Here is a 19,659-nt window from a genome sequence, read left to right as displayed (position 1 = left end):
GCCACATTCCATGTGGGTGAGTGAAGATGCAAGAGGATGGAAGCTCAACACCAGGTGGGATGGGATTTTTCCTGAATGATGAGTCACTCATCCTGCCCCCCCCCCCCCCCCATATTTTCCTATAAAACTTAAGACAAGTTTTCATATTTGAGATTTAAACAGTAAAAACTATTTTCATAAAGAGAATTTAGTTTTATTTTTCCTGTGTGTAGGTAAATTTAGTTGAGAAGCAAAACTGCATTTTAAGTTTTTTTGATTTTTGTTTTATACATTAAACCAAATGTAAAATTACACTTAAAAAAATAAATAAAAATAAATAAAATACTTGCCAATGGAATAAAAATAATGAATACATAAAAATATTAAACATAAATGATTACATTCTATCTATCTATAGTACATTCTCTCAAAACAAATATTAATACCTTAAACAAGTTGCTAAGTAATTTGTAAGGAAAAACCTACACTGCAATCAACAAAAGATGTTTAAACTTTTTTTTATATAGAAAACGAGACTGAAATACTGAAAAAAACAAGCTTTTTTCAGAGCCATGTCAGGAAAAATATTTTTTATATTTTTATAAATAAATTCACAGAGGCGTCTCCCAGCATGTGGGAGAAAGAGTGTTGACAGAACGAGAACCAGATGAGGCATGTCAGCATAAATGTGAAAGGTATAGCTCTGATAAACAGGGACGTCAGTAGAGAGCTCGAGTTAATTAACAAAACATCAGTGAAAAATATGGCAACTTCGGTTTTTAGAGCAGTATACCTAATCCCAGCAGAGACAGATTCCTAATAGAGGACTCGAATGGATAACACAAATGGATTTCTCAAGTGTGGATGGCTGTAAAAAATCCCAATTAAGAATGTTGTTCATGTTGTTAAGAAGCCCTCTAAATTCAATGGAGGGTTCAACAATGCAGCCACCAGGCACGATGGGAAGATTCATAAGTGAGCCGTATGTACCGCTCAGCTCTCTTTGGAGAACACGTAAATCTCAATACAGAGCGAGCTGCCAACAGAGACAAATTAAATGAGATATGGAGCAATGCAATGAAAGGCACACACAGGAAAAGAAAGAAAGCATATTATCTGTACCTGCTGTATAACCTTGGGAAACTTGTCTAATATAGAAACAAGCACAACAATTTTGTGACAACAATTCTACAAAGAAAAAAATTAATCTCTATAATTAAAAACTCTCAGAACTGGAAGCTTTAAAAGGTATTACCACAGCCTAATCAACAGACAAACACACAAAAGCTTGAATTTATTAGAAAGTGTTGAGTTGGAACTGAGCAAATTCACTAAACAGTTGTGCCACTTCAAGTTCACTTCAATCACTATCATTTCAGGTGCTAAAAGCATAAAAAAAAGTGCATTGAGAGTTTATCACGTCGGCAGTCTTATGGGACCAGGCATAAAATTTTAATTTAAACGTGATGTTTTTTTACATGATTATGCTGCCTTTTGAGAGCTCAATTTAGACAAATTGTCTTTTTTTTAAAATTTAATCATAGATACAGCTTTGAGTATGGCAAAGCTGAGAAAAATCATAAACATGCTTTCATTCACATAAATAATAAGGACTGTTTTCATAATTGTATTTATGTATAATGTAGAGTCATTAATTTATCAACGTTAACGTCAAATTCTTTTATTTTTTATTATGCAAGTAAAGAATGTGACAGTGTTTACATGTACCAAATACAGAATCACTTGGACAAACAGACATAGATACTGGCAGCCAACATAATAATAATAATAATAATAATAAGCTTTATTTTATATAGCACCTTTAAAAGTAGCATCTCAAAGCGCTTAACATAAAAAATATGAAATTAAAAGATACACATGACAGTGCAGGCGGTAAAAATCACCCATAGTTTTTAGCCAAGTTGTTTGAACAGTTAAAAGACCAGCTTCAGAAGAGCATAGAGCACATACTTGGAGGAGTGTAGGGGGTTAAAAGCTCAAACAAATATTGAGGGGCCAAATTATTCAAGGCCTTATAAATGAGCATGAGAATTTTAAAATCAATAAAAAACAGGAAGCCAGTTCAATTTTTCCAGGATAGGTGTGATGTGCTCCCTTGCACTGGTCCTAGTCAGAATTCTAGCAGCTGAATTTTGCACCAACTGTATTTTACTTAAGGTAACTTTAGAAATTCCAGCCAGCAATGCATTACAATAATCAATGCGTGAAAAACAAAAAGTGTTGATTAACTTTTCTGCCACAGAGAAAGTCAACATGGGACGTAATTTGGCAATGTTTCTGAGATGAAAAAAAGATGCTTTTATTGTATTACGAACACGTGGATCAAATGTTAAATTGGCGTCAAATATCACCCCCAGATTTTTTAGTTTAGTTTGGAATTGTAAAGCAGTGCCATCTACACTTATGGCTATGGACTTTACGCAGCTGATGAGGTGACCCGATAAGCATTAGTTTGTTTAGACAGAGAAAGTTTTCAGACATCCATTTTTTTATCTCAGTAAAACATTGAGAAAGAAGAGACACAGGCAAATTGACATCAGGTTTCGAATGTATGTAGATTTGAGTGTCATCGGCATAAAAGTGAAAGTTAAGACCAAGTGTTCTTAAAAGTTGGCCAAATGGAAAAATGTAAATACTCAAAAGTAAAGGGCCCAAAACTGATCCCTGGGGAACACCAGAGTGCACCACACCAACCTCAAACCTGCAATAACCCATTATAACAAACTGCTTGCGATCGGAGAGGTACAATTTAAACCACTTTAATGCAGAATAAGAAACTACAAAGATAGTCTCTAATCGGGTGATTAAAATAGAGTGATCTATAGTGTCAAAAGCGGCACTAAGATCAAGAAGAATCAGTGTAGAGAGACAGCCAGAATCAGAGGCCATTAACAAGTCATTACAAACATTACAAGTCCATTCTGATTAGCTCCTGTATTTGCATATATGAGTCGGTGAGCATGTATGCATGTGTGTGTGCGTGCATGTGTGTGTGTGTGCGCGTGTGACATTGTATCTAGGGGTGGGGTGGCAGCATACAAATCAAATAGTAACTTAACAGATTAATAACAGATACAAATAGTATAACTTTAAAAAAGGAGACCATTGGAGACAACAAATGTTATTAGTAATAATAACCACAATTTTAATAATTAATTTCATAAAGACTGGGAAAGGGTGGAGGACAATGAAGATAGCAAGTAATAATAATAATATAAATAAATAATAATAGTAATACATTATAAATTATTAAATATTTTAATAATTTTTGGGGTTGCCTCTGACCCCTCTGTGGCTACAACATACTGTAACTTAATCCTCAGCCCAAGTCACGCCACAATGAGAGTGCCAGGGAAAGATGGTGCAGGGCAACAGGGCCCAAAGCACCCCCTCATCCCCCAAAATACCAGCCACCCCTGGCCACTACCTACATGTTACGATTACCTTATATATCTATTATTTATTTACTCATGTGTGTAGATCTGTATGTGTCTCAGCTAGTTTATGATGCATAAAAAAAGTGAGACGTGTAGTGTATTGTGGCCCAGGCTAGGGGCCCAGTGTATATGTCTTTTTTCCCCTCCTTTAAATATATGGCTCAGGGAGATGGCCGGGAGACACAAACCCCAAGCCCCACCCTACATCCACCCACACATATTTCAACTCCACCACACCATATACAGACCTGGAATGCTACAGCCTACTGGGGACCAGAGGCCAAAGACAAAAGAGGAAGAAGAAGAAGGGAAGAAAAAAACCAAACACACACACACACACACACACACACACACATATATACATACATATACATATAAATAGGCTAACATTTTCTTAAAGTCCCACTTTAGTGAAAATCAATTTTTATGTGTTTTTTTTATTTTTGTTCTATGTGGTGTTTTTAATATGGTTTTAGACAAACCATGTGCCAGTCCATTCATCAACACAAGTTGTGGAATCACAAACCTGGCTGCATTCAAGTCTTCAAGGCATTTTAGGACACAACATCGTCAAGTGAATAACTTTAACGAATGTTACAGTATCCACTAGTTGTCCACTAATAAAAACGGAACCAGCGCAAACAGATACCTTACCTCACAAAGTTAGCCCTCAGTCTCCACACTTACGTCTAGCATACCAGCTTATTTCTGGTTCAAACATATATGGGTTAATTAAACAAATATTTCCATTTGACATTGTATACCATTTATTACAGTTCAGTTAGTGGATTAGGAGTCCCTGGCTGGTGTGACTGAGTGGAGGTGGGGCTAATTTGCATATTCAAAGATCCGCATATAGTAAATGAGGCAAGGGTGAAGAGTTTCATTCAAGCTATTTTAAGGCATGAGAAAATTATTTTCATAAAGTAAAAAACATTTAAATATGTCATTTTGAAGATTAAAGATGAGTTCTAGGGATACAGTTTTTGCAGGGGGATTTTAAGCCTTTTCTTAACAGTGTTTCCTTCACAATGTTTTCCTCCACCCCTTACAAATATTAATATTCAAATAAATAAAAATAGTAGTTTAGATGGAGATGTGTTGTTGTGATTAGTCTCAGACAAAGAAGATAAACAGATTTATGACTGCTGGAAGGTAATGAGAGATGACCAGAACAGGTGTAATTTCTTTATTTCCAGTTCATTAACGTCAATTTCTATTTCAACCTGCCACCTGTGCACTTCATGTGCGCTCCTCCCTAATTGGTCACTTAAAATGTTCCATTTTAATTAGAATACTATCTTTGTAAACGGTAGACAACAATTTAGCTCACTAGGCTTTGGACAGGAGGAAACATAGCAGAACGAAGTAAACATCATCATTTCCTTCACACGAGAATCAGAGGGCAAAAAAGGAGTAAGTCAGGGGGGAGGGATGACGTAATTAATTCACAGTGTCGTCCTATCTCTCCATACTCTCCAGTATGAAACACAACAATGGCTTAACTGCATTGTTTGGAATGAGGGTTAAGAAACACAATAGGCACACTAATAGCTTCTCTACAAGAACTCCATATTCTGTGACCTCTAGCACAGCAAATAACATTTCGGTTAACACCAAAGAACATGCACTCATTAGCTCTGCTCCGAAACCTAGTTAGCTGCTTTTAAGTGATCACAGGCACCCTCAGGAATCTAGAGGTCACATTAAGGTCCACTGTCTATTGTCAACAGTGTAGCCATGTATGAAGCACTGCTCACACAGAAGTTACATTCAAACCAAGCTGTTCTTTTATTTTCATTTAAATGTTAGTAAGTTCCTTCCTCAAACTTCTGAATGTTAGTGTAGCACAGTTTCCACAAAAATATTAAGCCGCACTATTTTTTAATTGAACTATTTTCAACATTGGTAATAATACAAAATGTTTCATCTGCACCAAAACGGAATATTAAAATTATTTCTGAAGGACCATGTAGAATTAAGACTAGAGTTTTGACAGCTACAAATTCAGATTTAAATTACATTTGACAAAATATTAGTTACTTTCAGGGCTCTGAACCGGTTCAATGAACGAAAACGAAAACCGGAAACGAACAAAATTTTGACAGGAACAGAACCAAAAACAGAAGCGAAATAAAATTTTATAGTTCTGAACAGAATCGAAAATTTTAAATGGCCATTAACCGGTTAATAACGTTATTTTATCGTTCCATTTAATATTTGAAATTTGCTCTCAACAAATCACTAATCCAGATTATGGCATATGCAGATGTGAGCAAGCCATTGAGTGAAATGTCCGCTCGGCTGTGAACTCATCCAGAGACAGTTTCAATGGCAATGCACCGCCTTCAGGGCCGGATTAAGACCAAATTAGGCCTGATGCTGCAGCGCAAAAAGGGCCTATTTTTTCTCGGCGTTGGTGCATGTGCATTCGACACTCAAGCGCCAGCATGCTTAGCCTTTCCTGCCCAACTGAGGACCGCAGCTCTCCTTTGATTATTCCCAACTTTGAGAATCTCCGCTCGCCGGGGGCATTGGACATCATCATGCACAGATAGATGCGCAACCCAAATTCGACATTTGGAAATGTATGAGAAAGATTCAACGATGACAAAAGCTCGTACAAGCTCTGCTGATTCGTTCACAGTCACCTGTTTCTGAGTGCACATGAATCCAGCAAACTGTATCAGCTAATGTTGACCGATTAATAATCAGTTAAATGGTTTAAAAAGTCATTTTTTTATTTTCATTAAATTATCAAAATATTGAAAAAGGTTTGCTGCATGGTTACAATATGCTACGCTTATATATATATATATATATATATATATATATATATATAGAGAGAGAGAGAGAGAGAGAGAGAGAAACCTATACGTTTATTTAGAGAAAAAAAAGATTTAATTCAGAAATAGACATAAGGCAGACACAAAATGTTTACAAACATTAGGCTATAATAAACACTGTAAACATAGCTAGGCTATTTTTATAATCATTTGTCATTCAAATACATTACGAATATGGAAACATTTGATTTTGTGTGAATGAGACCCAACGTTGGTTTCAGTTTCGTTTTTGCCTAAGTTAATTAGTTTTGGTTTTTCATTAATAGTGCTATAGCTTCTTATATTTGTAATTCTTGTTATTTTCTAAATACTGTTAATTGAAATGATTTGTTGTGGAGGGATGGGAACTAAAATAGCCTAGCGGAGCTTCTCAAATTTCCCAGAAGCTGAACAGTTTTCATTTGCTATTTTAACCTCAAAATAATTCTTAGAATAAAATTTGTCCGACTTTCGGACGCATATAGAGCGTTACTTATTATACATTTATTATTCTGTATTATTTGAACTGTGACGTTACTGACTAGGGATGTTAATTTCAGTTATTTTTCCTAACCGACGCTCCTTAACCGATTATTAACCATTTACCAACAAGATTATTTTAAATACTAATAATTGAAAGTACAAACACTATATAATAAATAACATTTTAGCATCCAGATACGTCGGGAACAGGGAAACAATTGGATTTGTGCAGAATGAGAGAGGAAAGCATCAGCTTCCCCTTTTGTTTTTGGATTGACGTCTTTATAGCCGAAACTTTAGAGGATTTGATTTGGAGAGAAACTTATAACTGTTTTTAGAATGTTTGTAAACATTTTGCTTTAGACAACGTTTTAGCCTTCATTATTTCAGAAGTTTTATTTTTTTTTTACAATATTTTTTAACAATGCAATTAAATATCCTAAAAATAGTTAGATTTCTTTGAAGCGTTGATAGATTTTTTTTTAAAGTAGCTTACATTTGGCCAAAATCTAGAGAAGATGATGCTGTTTGGCTGTGACTAAGCATTAGATCTCTATTTTTCCTTTTCTTTTTGTGTAAAGAAAACGCTATACTTTATTATTATTGTATTATTATTATTATTATTAGGCAAATTATAGGCAACGACTATTGTTTTAAAAAATAACGTTATTAACCGGTATTTCCTCCACCCGAACCGGTTTCGGAACGATAATAATATCAGAGGAACACAGAACAGAAACGTTAAAATATCGATTCTGCTCGGAGCGAACCGATTGAATTTCTTTTTTGTTTTCAAGGCCTGGTTACTTTACATTTAAATAATATTTCAAAATATTAATCCTTTTACTGGTGTCATCGAATAAATGCTTGTTGACAATATATAAAGATCATAATAATAATTAAGTATTTTTTACTTATTTTTTTATGTTTTAAATGGGCCATTTATGAGGTTCCATAATTAGGATACAGACAGCAGCTGCCGGCACTGAGGCCCACAGACCCATGGTCCCCTCATTGTCAATCTCATCCCCCTCAGAATCCTTAATTATTATTATTTTATTATTATTATTATTATTATTATTCCTTTATTTAACCAGGGGAAATCCTATTGAGACGATAGTCTCTTTTTCAAATGGTCCCTGGCCAAGAAAAGCAACACTTAAAAATGTAAAAAGAAGAAAAAAATAAAAAACAAAAAAATAAAAATATAAACCTCATCTACAACAAACAAAGTATACCAAATTACACAATAACATATCAACACCACATAAACCATACCACAACACAAAAAGAATGCTATTATTAGACCTAAGATTGTATCTATTGTTTTCTACAAAAGAGAAAACTGATAAATAAGAAGGCAACAGTCCTAACACTGCCTTATAAATACAAATAAGCCAGTGATGCTGTCTACGAATTGAGTGTGGAGGCCAACCTGATAAGCTATACAAACTACAATGATGTGTAAAATACCCTGCTTTAGTGACAAAGCGTAGAACAGATTGGTATACAGAATCCAATGAACGTAAAACAGACTTTGCTGCATGCATGTACATTAATTACAATTAATTCTCTCCTGTCTCTTTCTCCATGGCTGTGAATAATGCAGCAAGGAAGCCTTCATATCTTTCAAGGCTTGTAGTTTTAAAACAGGACCTCTCTGAAACCAACTGCTTAAGGCATAAAATGCAACAAAGATGCTTGATGAATAAACAATGGCTGTGTGTCACAGGTCCAGCTACAAAATCGACAAAAATCCCTCAATACTCTAAGCTGTCACAGCGGCCTCTCAAGCACATGTTTATGATGTATGGATATATATCACTCAGAGAGGAATCAGGACAGGGGCAGTTCCAATTCACACTAACCTCACTTACCCTGTTCTTTTTAGTGCATATTAATCCCCAGATGCCAATCCCATCTGAAATCAGACAAGACTTACTATTCATCTGATCTCTTGGACAAATGTGAATCCTTTTGTAGTCATAACACTCTAGCAAAGAGTCAGGAGAGGTTATTTTTCCTGTTCCAATAAGCGCGGGTTTATGTCTTATGTCCGAAACAAAGCCCAGTGCTTTCAGAGGCCTATAAATAAATACCCTTATGTCTCACCATCAGAACCATTTTTTTAAAAGAATATAATGGGTTAGAAATACAAAGTCAATTGGCATTGATCTTTCGGTTTAAAAAATGGTCTTTTAACATTTTAACAAAAAATTATTAATCTGTTATGTTAAGTAGATCAGGAGTCTTTTTTTTTTTTTTGTTGCCTCCAACCATTTGCTTGCTTGACTTGAGCTATTAAAAAGGAAAAATCAGCTTACAAAAAATGTATTATTCAGTTCCAATATCATCCCCATACTGATTGTTAATGAGAAAGAGGTTAATTAAAGAGAGACATGAAATGCTATTGACAACTTTATGAAACTGTTCCTGGGAAGCTCCTGACTGGCATCCATTATTTACTCTGCAACATTCTGTGAGAACAAGGCCTTTTGAAATTTTTAAGTAATATGTGTCTGTTGTTTGTATCTGGAAGGTCAACTGGTCTCAAAGCTGTGTGAGCAAAGTGAAAATACACACCAGTAGACACACACTCAAAGTTCTGCAATACTCAGCAGATTCTCACACGGATGCATCAACATTCTTACACACACTCTTGTATCCACAGAGACCTCTGCAGATTTCTGCAGGATTGCAACACCTATAGAGTCAAGATGTACTAAAGAGTTTTAAACCTAAATATTGAATGTAAAGGTATACTACTGTTCAAAGGTTTAAGGTTAGTAAGATGTTTTAATATTTTTGAAAGATGTCTCTTATGCTTACCAACGCTGCATGTCTTTGATATTTATAATATTGTGAAATAACAGTAATATTGTGAAATATTTTTTCAACAACATTGTGAAATTCTATTACAATAATGGTTTTCTTTTTTATACGTTTTTGTGAAAACTGTGATCCATATTTTTCAGAATGCTCAGATGAACAAAGTTAAAAAGAGATGCATTTATTAGAATGGCTTTACTGACACTTTTGATTGAATTCAATTTAATGAATTCCTACAAAAAAAAATACAAATTTCTTTCTTTAAAAAAGTACTTTTTTTTACTTTTTTTTTCCCCAATAAGTAGATTTTTCCCTTAATCACAATGCAGCAAACTCTGCATATTTCTTGAGGGTTTATGCATGAGCTACTGTTTTTTTTCTCTGCCAAGCAAAACATTGCAAAACATTCCTCCAGCTTTATGACTACATTTGATTTCACATTTTTCCTATTTATTCACCTTCATTTTTCTCATTTAAACCCCCGAAAAAACACAAATGATGGTCGTCTCGTGAGTGGCGGATCAGTAAACAGTCTTTCTCTGGATGTCCTCACAAGCCTCACAGACTCGTAGAAAAAAAAGACATTTTTCATCTCTCTTTGTGAGTCATCTATAGTAATACAGAAAAAATGAGCCTCAATAAAACAGTCTCACTAAGTGGAGCTAAAATGATCTTAGATCTGTCAGTCAGAAGGAAAGAGGTATTGAGTGGCTCCCCGGTGACAGTGGGTGGAAATAGAGACGGACATCTTCGACCATTGCTACATGAACTGATGTTTTCCAGCATGTCTAGTCTCAAGACCCCTGTTCTGTTTCACTGCATTGCAACATGTCTCATCTAAATTGTCAATTATGATTAATTTGCAGACAATTACAAGCTAAAGGTCTGAGCATCTCTCACACACAGATGGTTCAACCCAGCACAGGTCTCAATCTGGCTCATTCTATTGGTATAAACTTAGTCAGGGATATCAGTCGCATTAAAACACGCTGTATTTAGCACTCTGCTACTGAGGATTATAGCTGTGTTTGTCATAATGATAAAAGGCCTAGACAGAAAAGCACTGTTACCTGATACCAAGAATGTATGTACTTTAAGTCACATCAGTAATAAAGGTGCTAATGTTGCTAGTTGAAAGTAACTGTTTTTTTTCTTTTTAATTTAAGCATATTTTAATATTAAATCTGTGCACTACAACTCTCAGGAGTCTAACAGTGTGTTGGCCATACAGTATGTGCTATTTTTAGACTGTATCTTAATAGAATTCAGTTCCTTAAATCAATGCACTTGCTTTTCATAAATAGATTTTTTCTTTTAAAAGAAGAAGAGAAGAATAAAGAAGTGACATGTGGCCAAGTATGGTGACCCATACTTGGAATTTGTGCTCTGCATTTAACACCTTCAAGTGCACACACACAGTAATGAACACACACACACACACACCGTGAACACACACCTGGAGCAGTTGGCATCTATATTGCTGTGGCGCCCAGGGAAAGATACTCTTTTTGAGAGATACCAAAGAGTTGGGTCTTTTCCTGTGCCTTTTTCAAAAGAGCGACAGCTTAAAGGTGTAATAATTCTGTGGTGTCAAAAGAAGACATACCTTTAGTGGGTTCTGTGCGCTTGGGTAGGTCCAATGTGTCATACTTTTTGTCATGCTCTCCTTTTTTCCTCCCTAAGTGAAGAAGGGGAAGACAGAGTGAGAGAGAGAACGTGAGGGAACGAGACAGAAAGAGCAGTTGTAAGTTCCATTCTATGAGAGATGGAATTTACTGGTATGAAAATGTCAAGTAAACACAAGTCTCAAACACACACACACAGTCACAGACGGGCCACACATAAATCTAGCTACTACACAGATATGCAGAGACAAACTCTTGACACCAGCTCCCAAAAGTGGGAACCCTCATTAAAAATGCAGATCCTTTGTCATGGAGGACAACTGTCTATAACAGAGTGAAGTACTGAAGACCACTATCACACATAGAGAACATGTCACAGGGATAGTTCATCTACAAATTAACATTCTGCCATTATTTACTCACCTTCATATTGTTCCAAACATATTTGACACGCTCCAAAAACAACAAAAAGCATCTTAGAAATAGTCCATATGGCACGCAGTATTTCAAGTGTTCCGAAGCCATAATATCACTTAAAGGTCCCGTTCTTCGTGATCCCATGTTTCAAACTTTAGTTAGTGTGTAATGTTGCTGTTAAGAGTATAAATAATATCTGTAAAATTCTAAAGCTCAAAGTTCAATGCCAAGCGAGATATTTTATTTAACAGAATTCGCCTACACCGAACGACCCGTTTGGACTACATCCCTCTAGTTCCTGCAGTAATGACGTCACTAAAACAGTTTTTTGACTAACCTCCGCCCACAGGAATACACAAAAAAGGGGGCGTGGTCTTGTTGCGCTCGCACGGAGAAGGAGGAAGAGTTGTGTTTGAAGAGTGCGTTTGTCACCACGAAACGCTATTATTTTCATCTCGGAGTCCAATCACGTTTGTTTGGGCTTCCCAGGGACGCTGTACTTAGAGATCAATGGTTACAATTTATGTTTAACTTGGTTCCCGAAAATTATAATCCACATGTAAAACTATGTGCAGCACATTTTGCTGAGGACAGCGAGCTTCCTCAATCTCAATCAGTTTAATGCCGGATTCGCACAAAGATTATTATTGAAAGATGGAGCAGTTCCCTCTTTGTCTGGAGAAGGCGTTGTTTATGGACCACAAAAGGTAAGTGTATTTTATTATTAAGTTGGTGCGTTTAACAGTTTCTCTAACTTATTACACAAAGGGCAACGCTGTTTAGCTTTGTTAACTAGATGTTAGGGCTGTGCAAAAAATCGAATGCGATTTTCATGCGCATCTCGTCAGTAAAGGCGTTCTGTGATTAGAAGTACATCTCCAGCACGTGCGTTCAGATCAGGATTGCCAGGTTTTTAAAACAAATCCTGCCCACTTGCTTCTCAAAACTACTCCAAAACTAGCCCAATCGCGTTTCCAGGAGTGCAGCGTGGGCTAAGCTGGTGTCGAATCACAACACAGGAACCACTGGCACAATCAGAACTCGTTACATATTTCTGAAGGAGAGACTTTATAGAACAAGGAAGTCATCAGCCCGTTTTTATGACAGTGAAAACAGCGGTATACAGATAAGTGAATTGTGTGAAAAATACAGGTTTTTTTACACGCGAAACATGAACATGTTATATTACACACTGTAAACACAATCAAAGCTTCAAAAGAACACGAAAAACGCCAAAGCCTTATTCTTATTCATGCAAATTATAAATGCCTTTTTTTCCAATTTGGATTGAATTGCTTAAAATGGCAAATGTCAGTGTCATGTAACCCAATCATGATGCACCAAATGTGAATACGCACATCTCTGCAGTGGAGAAGAATATTTTTTTAATGAAAATTAAATATCTAAATTAATTAATTAAATTAGAATTTAGATTTTTTTACTTGTTTTTCTGTACCAATCCTTAAAACAGGATGAGGTTACACTGTTTGAGATATTGGCAAGATACTGGCAGACCTTTAGGCAAAAATCTCTTTTCAAAATTTGCCAGTTGATTAATGACAACAAGTCTTAATATCTTATGCAGTGTTGTATTTGAAGATTATAACAAATAAACGAGACAAAAATCCAAATACGAATAGGATTTTTTTTTTTTAAGCTATTGCATGTTTCCAGAAGACTTTGAACACTTGTATGGATTATACTATGTTATGTTTTGCCATCTTTAGCTCTGGGTCAACAATCACTTTCGCTATGAAAAAGGACAATGTGAACATTCTGTCTGACGACATCTTTTTGTGTTTTCTAAAAGAAAAAAATCATACAGGTTTGGACCAACATGAGAGTGAGTAAATGGTGCCATTTTTCAGAGAACTATCCCTTTACAGCAATGGGCAAAATGACAGAAAGCGAAAGCCAGGCTTCTTTAACAGATAACAGCACACACACAGACAGCTATGCCAGCTGAAAGGGGCTTTGAACCAGCTAAATTGGCACAGGTATGACATTTCCTTGAGGAGAGGAACACTGGCCAGTAGTTTAAGAATAGAAGGCAAAAGAGTGAGAGAGGGGCAGCGATGAAACGTTTATTCTGATGAAGATAGAAGGAGGCATTTAGTGAGTGTATGCTGAGAGAAACTGACTGACACAGGAAAATCAGGAAGAGACACTCACCTTGATTGAACCATTCCTCTACAGTTAGCCAATGTAGGAACAGCATCAAGACCAATGAGAAAAAAAAAGCAAGCAGGGAAGAAGAAAGGAGATTCAGAGAGTGTGTGTATTAAAGGAGACAGAACTTATTTGCGAACCACTTAAAAATGAAAGGAGAGAGTTTAAAGATTCCAGAAAGGAGCAGCTTTTTCAACAAATTCATTAAATGGTTACAAGAATCTTAGTATATTCACAGATTCAATGTATCGCTGCATTTCATAATGCTGTCAGTACAGTTCATAATCTATAACTGTATTCTCAGTGTGACTGCAGGACTGCTATACTGGGCATTAGCATAGAAACCTTTCTTATTGTTTTCAATGTTAAAAACAGTTGTGTTGCTTAATATTTTTGTGGAAACTGATTTACTGATTTTGATCGAATTAAGGTAATTAAGGTAAGGTAAAGCTAATAATTAAGAATAGCACAAACCAATTTCCAATCACGATTAAACTAATATCAGTGCAGAAATGATACATTTTCTGCTTTAGTTTGTGGCAACCTGAACTTTTATGCATTTATAGGGAAAGTATCAGTTTCATCGGCAAAACTAAATTACGCCTTTTAAATCAGGTAAGATTTTGCTGGGGAAATGTCCAAATAGCTCGCTGGGAAAACATCCCTTAATGCTTATTAGGGGCATTTTCTGGTTTAAATATAGGTCACTTGCAACTTCAAAGTACATCTCCAGGGCTGCTGACAGATAAACAAACCTCGTTAAAAAAGGTCCACGAGGCACAGCATGACATCAATGCTGTCATATTTCTGTTTACCCATCTTCTTGCTTTTTCTCCTGCGCACTGTTTATTGAGTTCCTGTATAGGTCGGTTCACTAACTGAAGTCATCAACTGAAATGTTCAAGAGGTCTCACATCAGTTCATGTAAGAGAGAGCAACAAATCTGGACTACTAGTACAAGAAAATTAAAAAATTTAATTGGCTATCTTGGCATTATGTAAAGACTGAACAACACTCAGCAGTTTAAAAGCAAAGTGTTTTGAAGAATGGATTCAACTCATACATAACAACACAGACAGTGAACCTACACCCACATCCATTTAAAAATGAATATTGATTCAACATTGATACTCCAGACACACACTCCAGTTATGAATCATGAGCCGCAGGCCACATAAATCATAATTTAGCTTCCTATTACAGTATCTGCCTGCACTGCTATTTATGATTTTGTGTAAATGCTATAGGATCATACTGCTCTCTGTGAATCTGCCAGTGATGGAAGCATCCGGCTGTTGATGTTCAAGGCTCAGTGATATAAGTATAGGTTTTAGAAGTGTAAAGCACACAGATGAGATGAAGAAGAATTCAATAATGACCTTTGGCCTTCTTTCCTCCGAAGCAGCCTGCATCATCGTTCTTCTTCCTCTGAGTGCCAGCAGAGCCGGGGCCCTGAAGAGCTGAAGGATCCTGGAACTTCTCAGCCCCTGGAACTTCCTTGTGCACATGGTAAGACAGGTTCCTCATGATGCAAACACAATTCTCCACAGACTAAGCGACAGCAAGAGAGAGAAAAATAGAAAGAATGAAACATTTTTATACAGGCATTTGGAAAAAAATACCATTTGTCTGCTAAAGAATATTATTTCAATAATAACAATGATAATAATGGCATTGTATGGTCAAATATCTTTGTATAACGACCACTAAACTGTATAGTTGGACGTAGTGCCAGACAAGTGATTACTTGCATAGCTGCACTGGTTTTATGTGTCATAATAATTCATAATAAAACTACTTACAAGCAAATCAATATTTTTTTGTCAATTCAGATATTTATATTAGAAGTAGCTGGGTAATATGTGACCGCCAGAAAGTCATTATTGCAAAAAAATAAAAATAAAATCTAACCACACTACAATTGACAGTCAGTGACTTTCTGTGAACCTGCCAGTGCAAACTTGCCTGGGTTTGCATGTGGATTTGTTTGCATGTGACAAAACAAATGCAAATTAACCCAGAAAACAATGATAGAAACAGGCTCCAGCTGCTCTCTCGGCTGAAGACACTCACTTTGTTGTCCATGTCCTTCTTTCCCACAGCCGACTGCAGTGCATGCAGCAAGGCATCTACCAGCCCCTCACACTCTCTCAACCGTCTGCGTGCTTCTGCGCCGTCTGAGCTCACATTCCTACCGCAAACAGCAAAAGCATGAGTAAGCATTTGAACTAATTATAGATCATAAGCTGACACATTAAAACATTTTGTTGAGGAAGCTACTTTGAAACTGTAATTTGCCAAGCTACAAGCTAATCATAATTGAAGTAGTTCAACTTTATCCAAACTGCTCTTTTAAAAAGTAGTTAGATTCAACATACCAGCTACTGGCAATACAAAGTTAAGAAACTGAACCAATAACTTTGAAATATGTAAAAAAATAGACATTATATTATTATAATAATACACAATTCACAATTATTGTAATTTATTATATATATGTGATATATACATTTAAACAAAAATCACTTAAAATTGTTGGATTCAATAGAAATGGACTAAAAATGGATTCACTAACACGAGCTTGATAAAAGTTTGACAATAAGATTAAATCATATAAACACAGACATTTTCTTATGATTATATACAAAATATTTTATTGTGGTAATTCACAAATTTTTGTTGGAAAACGTATGATAAACAATACACAGCCAATCAATCCAATTAAACCCACATTCAAGCCTCATTCTGTTCTCAGACCTGCTAAAATGACCAATTAAAAAAATTAAAGGAAGACAGATAAAATTATAAAGTTAAAATGGTTAACATTACAGAAGAAAAATGAAAAGAACGTCAGATGTGTTCACAGCTTGAGAAATGGCACCAGGAGCCATCTGGGTTCTTCATCCTTTACCCTGAAATTTCTTTCCTACCAGCTGTTCAAGCTTTAGTGTTTTTTTTTTTTTACTAAACTGCGGTGTTAGAATCCTATCCATAAAAACTCCAGAGTCACCACTATCTATAAAACATAAATTAAACTAGCACCCTGCCAAACAAATGGGCCCCTTTCTAGCAGAAGAAATTTAAACCCATTTGCAGTATAACACCCATATGGAATCTAACATTTTCCAGCTGTACATCTGTTGTGGCGGCAGTCCAGATATACAGTAAGAGAGATGGATTGCGTTTTTACAGCTACCTGTCTTTTTCCTCCCTAATGCGTGAAGGACAGTCAGCACAATATTGAATACTGCCTGCAATCTCTTGCACCTTATATATGATATTGATCATTATATTATATGCCAGGCAAATCACTTATTATAAATTACTTTTTGGAATAAATTATCTTAAATAAAAAATTATAAAATATTTTTGTATATAACGATAACAGGAATGTATGATTCTTTGACTGATACATGAGATTATATCCTTGAAATACTGAAAGATGTTTATGAAAAAAATATCAAATCTGTCAATGAAAACCCTTCATTGCTTAGCTCTGCTCTAGTTCATCCAAAAATAAAACTTTACTTACTTTAAAACTTACACACCCTAAAGCCATCCACCAGTAGATGAGTTAATTTCTTTATCAGACGAGATTTGGAGATATTTCGCATTACATCACTTTCTCACAGTGAATGGATGCCGTCAGAATGTGTCCAAATCTTTATTCTGGATGGCCTGAGGATGAGTAACTTAACAGCAATTTTTCATTTTTGGGTAAAACATTGCTTTAAGCTTTTTATCCTTCAAAAATCTCAAATATAAACAGGGCATGGATGCACCACTTAATCAGGAATTACAAATGTGCACATTTGTCCCAATGAGCAAAGAAATAAATAAAGGGTGCTCTCCCTCTGTCGAAGAGAGACAGGAAACAAAACTCTGCCTCCAAGCAGCTTACTAGGCAACAGATGTCACTGGATACAGTTTCCATGGATACAGGCTGAGCTGAGGCTAAAAAGACAGGATGAGGATGGAGTGGCGTTGTGCACAACCGCATGTCTGCGATGACCTGCTGAGAGGTGGCAGCGCATGGAAACACATGATGCCATGATGGCTGTACTGCCACCTCTCTCTGATACAAGCTTTAGACCCACTGAGGCACTGGTTAACCTGATCACATTGATTGACCTATTAAAGGGCAATAGCCAGTGAGAGCCTTGGCAAAGGAGAAACTTAGAGCTAAAGAGACATAAGGAGGCTGCAAAAACGTAAAAGAGTGCAGAGAAAGTAAGAAAAGGGAAATCGTTTAAGGAAATGTTCACAGTGCTCCTCTTTAAAATGAAGTGAAAGAGGATGACCAATACTGGATTTGGCTTGCTTTATGATACATGGGAAAAAGACATTTCCGATTAATTAATTGATTTAAAAAATGTACTGTATCTAAATTCTTCAATCAAGCAATCCCAAAAAAAGTGATCACGGTTTCCACAAAAATATTAAGCAGCACAATTCTTTTCAATAATGACAATAATAAGAAATGTTTCTTGAGCATCAAGAACAATATTAGTTAAGTCAGCATAAACTCAATCAGTAATAGATACATAAATTAACTATATCAATAATGGGTCCCACTTTATATTAGGTGGCCTTGTACTTACATTTAGGGACAGATTTTCTAAACAGGGCAAATTAGAGTACAGAGACACAGCCAGATCATTTCCATAATGATCAGCGCAATCTACCAAGACCAGCGCAAATTACCGCCTGCTTCAAGACATACTTTTTTGGGCATTAAATAATGGTGCAAATACCAGTAATTTGACGAGTGCAAACGTTAGTAAATCACGTCGCGTGATTTAATTCAATACTCTCCTCCCATCATATCTGAAATGGAAACCCCGTACAAATGCATATTCAATAAGGTCAGGCCCAAAAGTAACTGTCTCCATGCCTTTTCGGTGCTAATTCATCACTGCATGTCTTTAGTAAATCCTAACAGTACTATTTTAATGGCAAAAAGAAGTTTGTGCTGGTGCAAGCTGTTAGTAAATCTGGCCCTTAAACTAATAATTTGATACAGTGCACTTATTTGTTACATACCTGTTTACATTGTACTTATATATAAAAAATATTATAAAAAATCCAATCCAAAAAGATCCATCCCTTACACCTTAAACCTACCCATACCACCAAACTTGCCCTTAAACCTACGCTTATCCCAATACAATACAATACATTATGAACACAATATAGTAAATTGTACTTATTTTTTGATGCAAGTAGTTAAGTGCACCTAATATAAAGTGGGACCCAATAATGTCCAATTTTTTTTAAATTTTGCAGATATCAGATATCCAGTAGGTCTAACTACAAAAAAGTATACTTGAAGTAGAGGGAGAGACTGAGAAGAACAGATGAAGGCAGGGAGGTAGAGTCACACACACAGAAGCACGCAGAAGCTGGACTTGGCCCAGTGGGTTGCAGCACAACCAGCGGCAGCAGCTGGAGATTAGAGGCCTGGCTGCTAAAGAGGAAACAGAGGGTGGAAACACAGCCCCGTCCCTCTGGAGCCTCAGCGCTGAGCTCACACACAACACAGGACACAGCTCAAATAAGAGAAGAGATGGAGGAATTAAATGCAATACCACATACAATTTCTGAAGCGAATTCGTGTAGTATCCAAATCCTGCTTCTGAAAGGTCACTGATCTAATCAACAATTTCATAATGTAGCATGATACACCGAATGTATCATAATTGCAAATTTATGACAACCAGAACACAACACTGTGTTCGAAGTACCTACTCATGCAATCACAAGATAAAGGATTAAAGAGAGCACTTGAGGTCATGAAACTGAATCACACTGACCTTCTTCTGCTGTTAGCAAACTGATTTAGACAATCAGACCTGTGAGCTGAGGCTTATCCAC

General features: G+C 36.1%; 1 protein-coding gene across 14 annotated transcripts in view; it reads right to left on the bottom strand.

The window, feature by feature from the left end:
- The window catches only part of LOC132141408 (splicing regulator ARVCF-like), a 116,353-nt gene that overhangs the window by 20,744 nt on the left and 75,950 nt on the right, over positions 1-19,659 (bottom strand). For all 14 annotated transcript variants that reach the window (XM_059550880.1, XM_059550884.1, XM_059550882.1 and 11 more), the window contains 3 exons: positions 15,859-15,976; positions 15,165-15,336; positions 11,181-11,252 (listed from right to left, as the gene is read on the bottom strand). In XM_059550880.1, the coding sequence (XP_059406863.1) occupies positions 11,181-11,252; positions 15,165-15,336; positions 15,859-15,976 (362 nt within the window). The remainder of the gene's footprint in view (positions 1-11,180; positions 11,253-15,164; positions 15,337-15,858; positions 15,977-19,659) is intronic.

The sequence above is a fragment of the Carassius carassius genome, chromosome 5 (assembly GCF_963082965.1).
Source record: "Carassius carassius chromosome 5, fCarCar2.1, whole genome shotgun sequence".
NCBI classification, from domain to species: Eukaryota; Metazoa; Chordata; class Actinopteri; order Cypriniformes; family Cyprinidae; genus Carassius; species Carassius carassius.
This window is presented reverse-complemented; position numbering and strand designations above follow the sequence as displayed.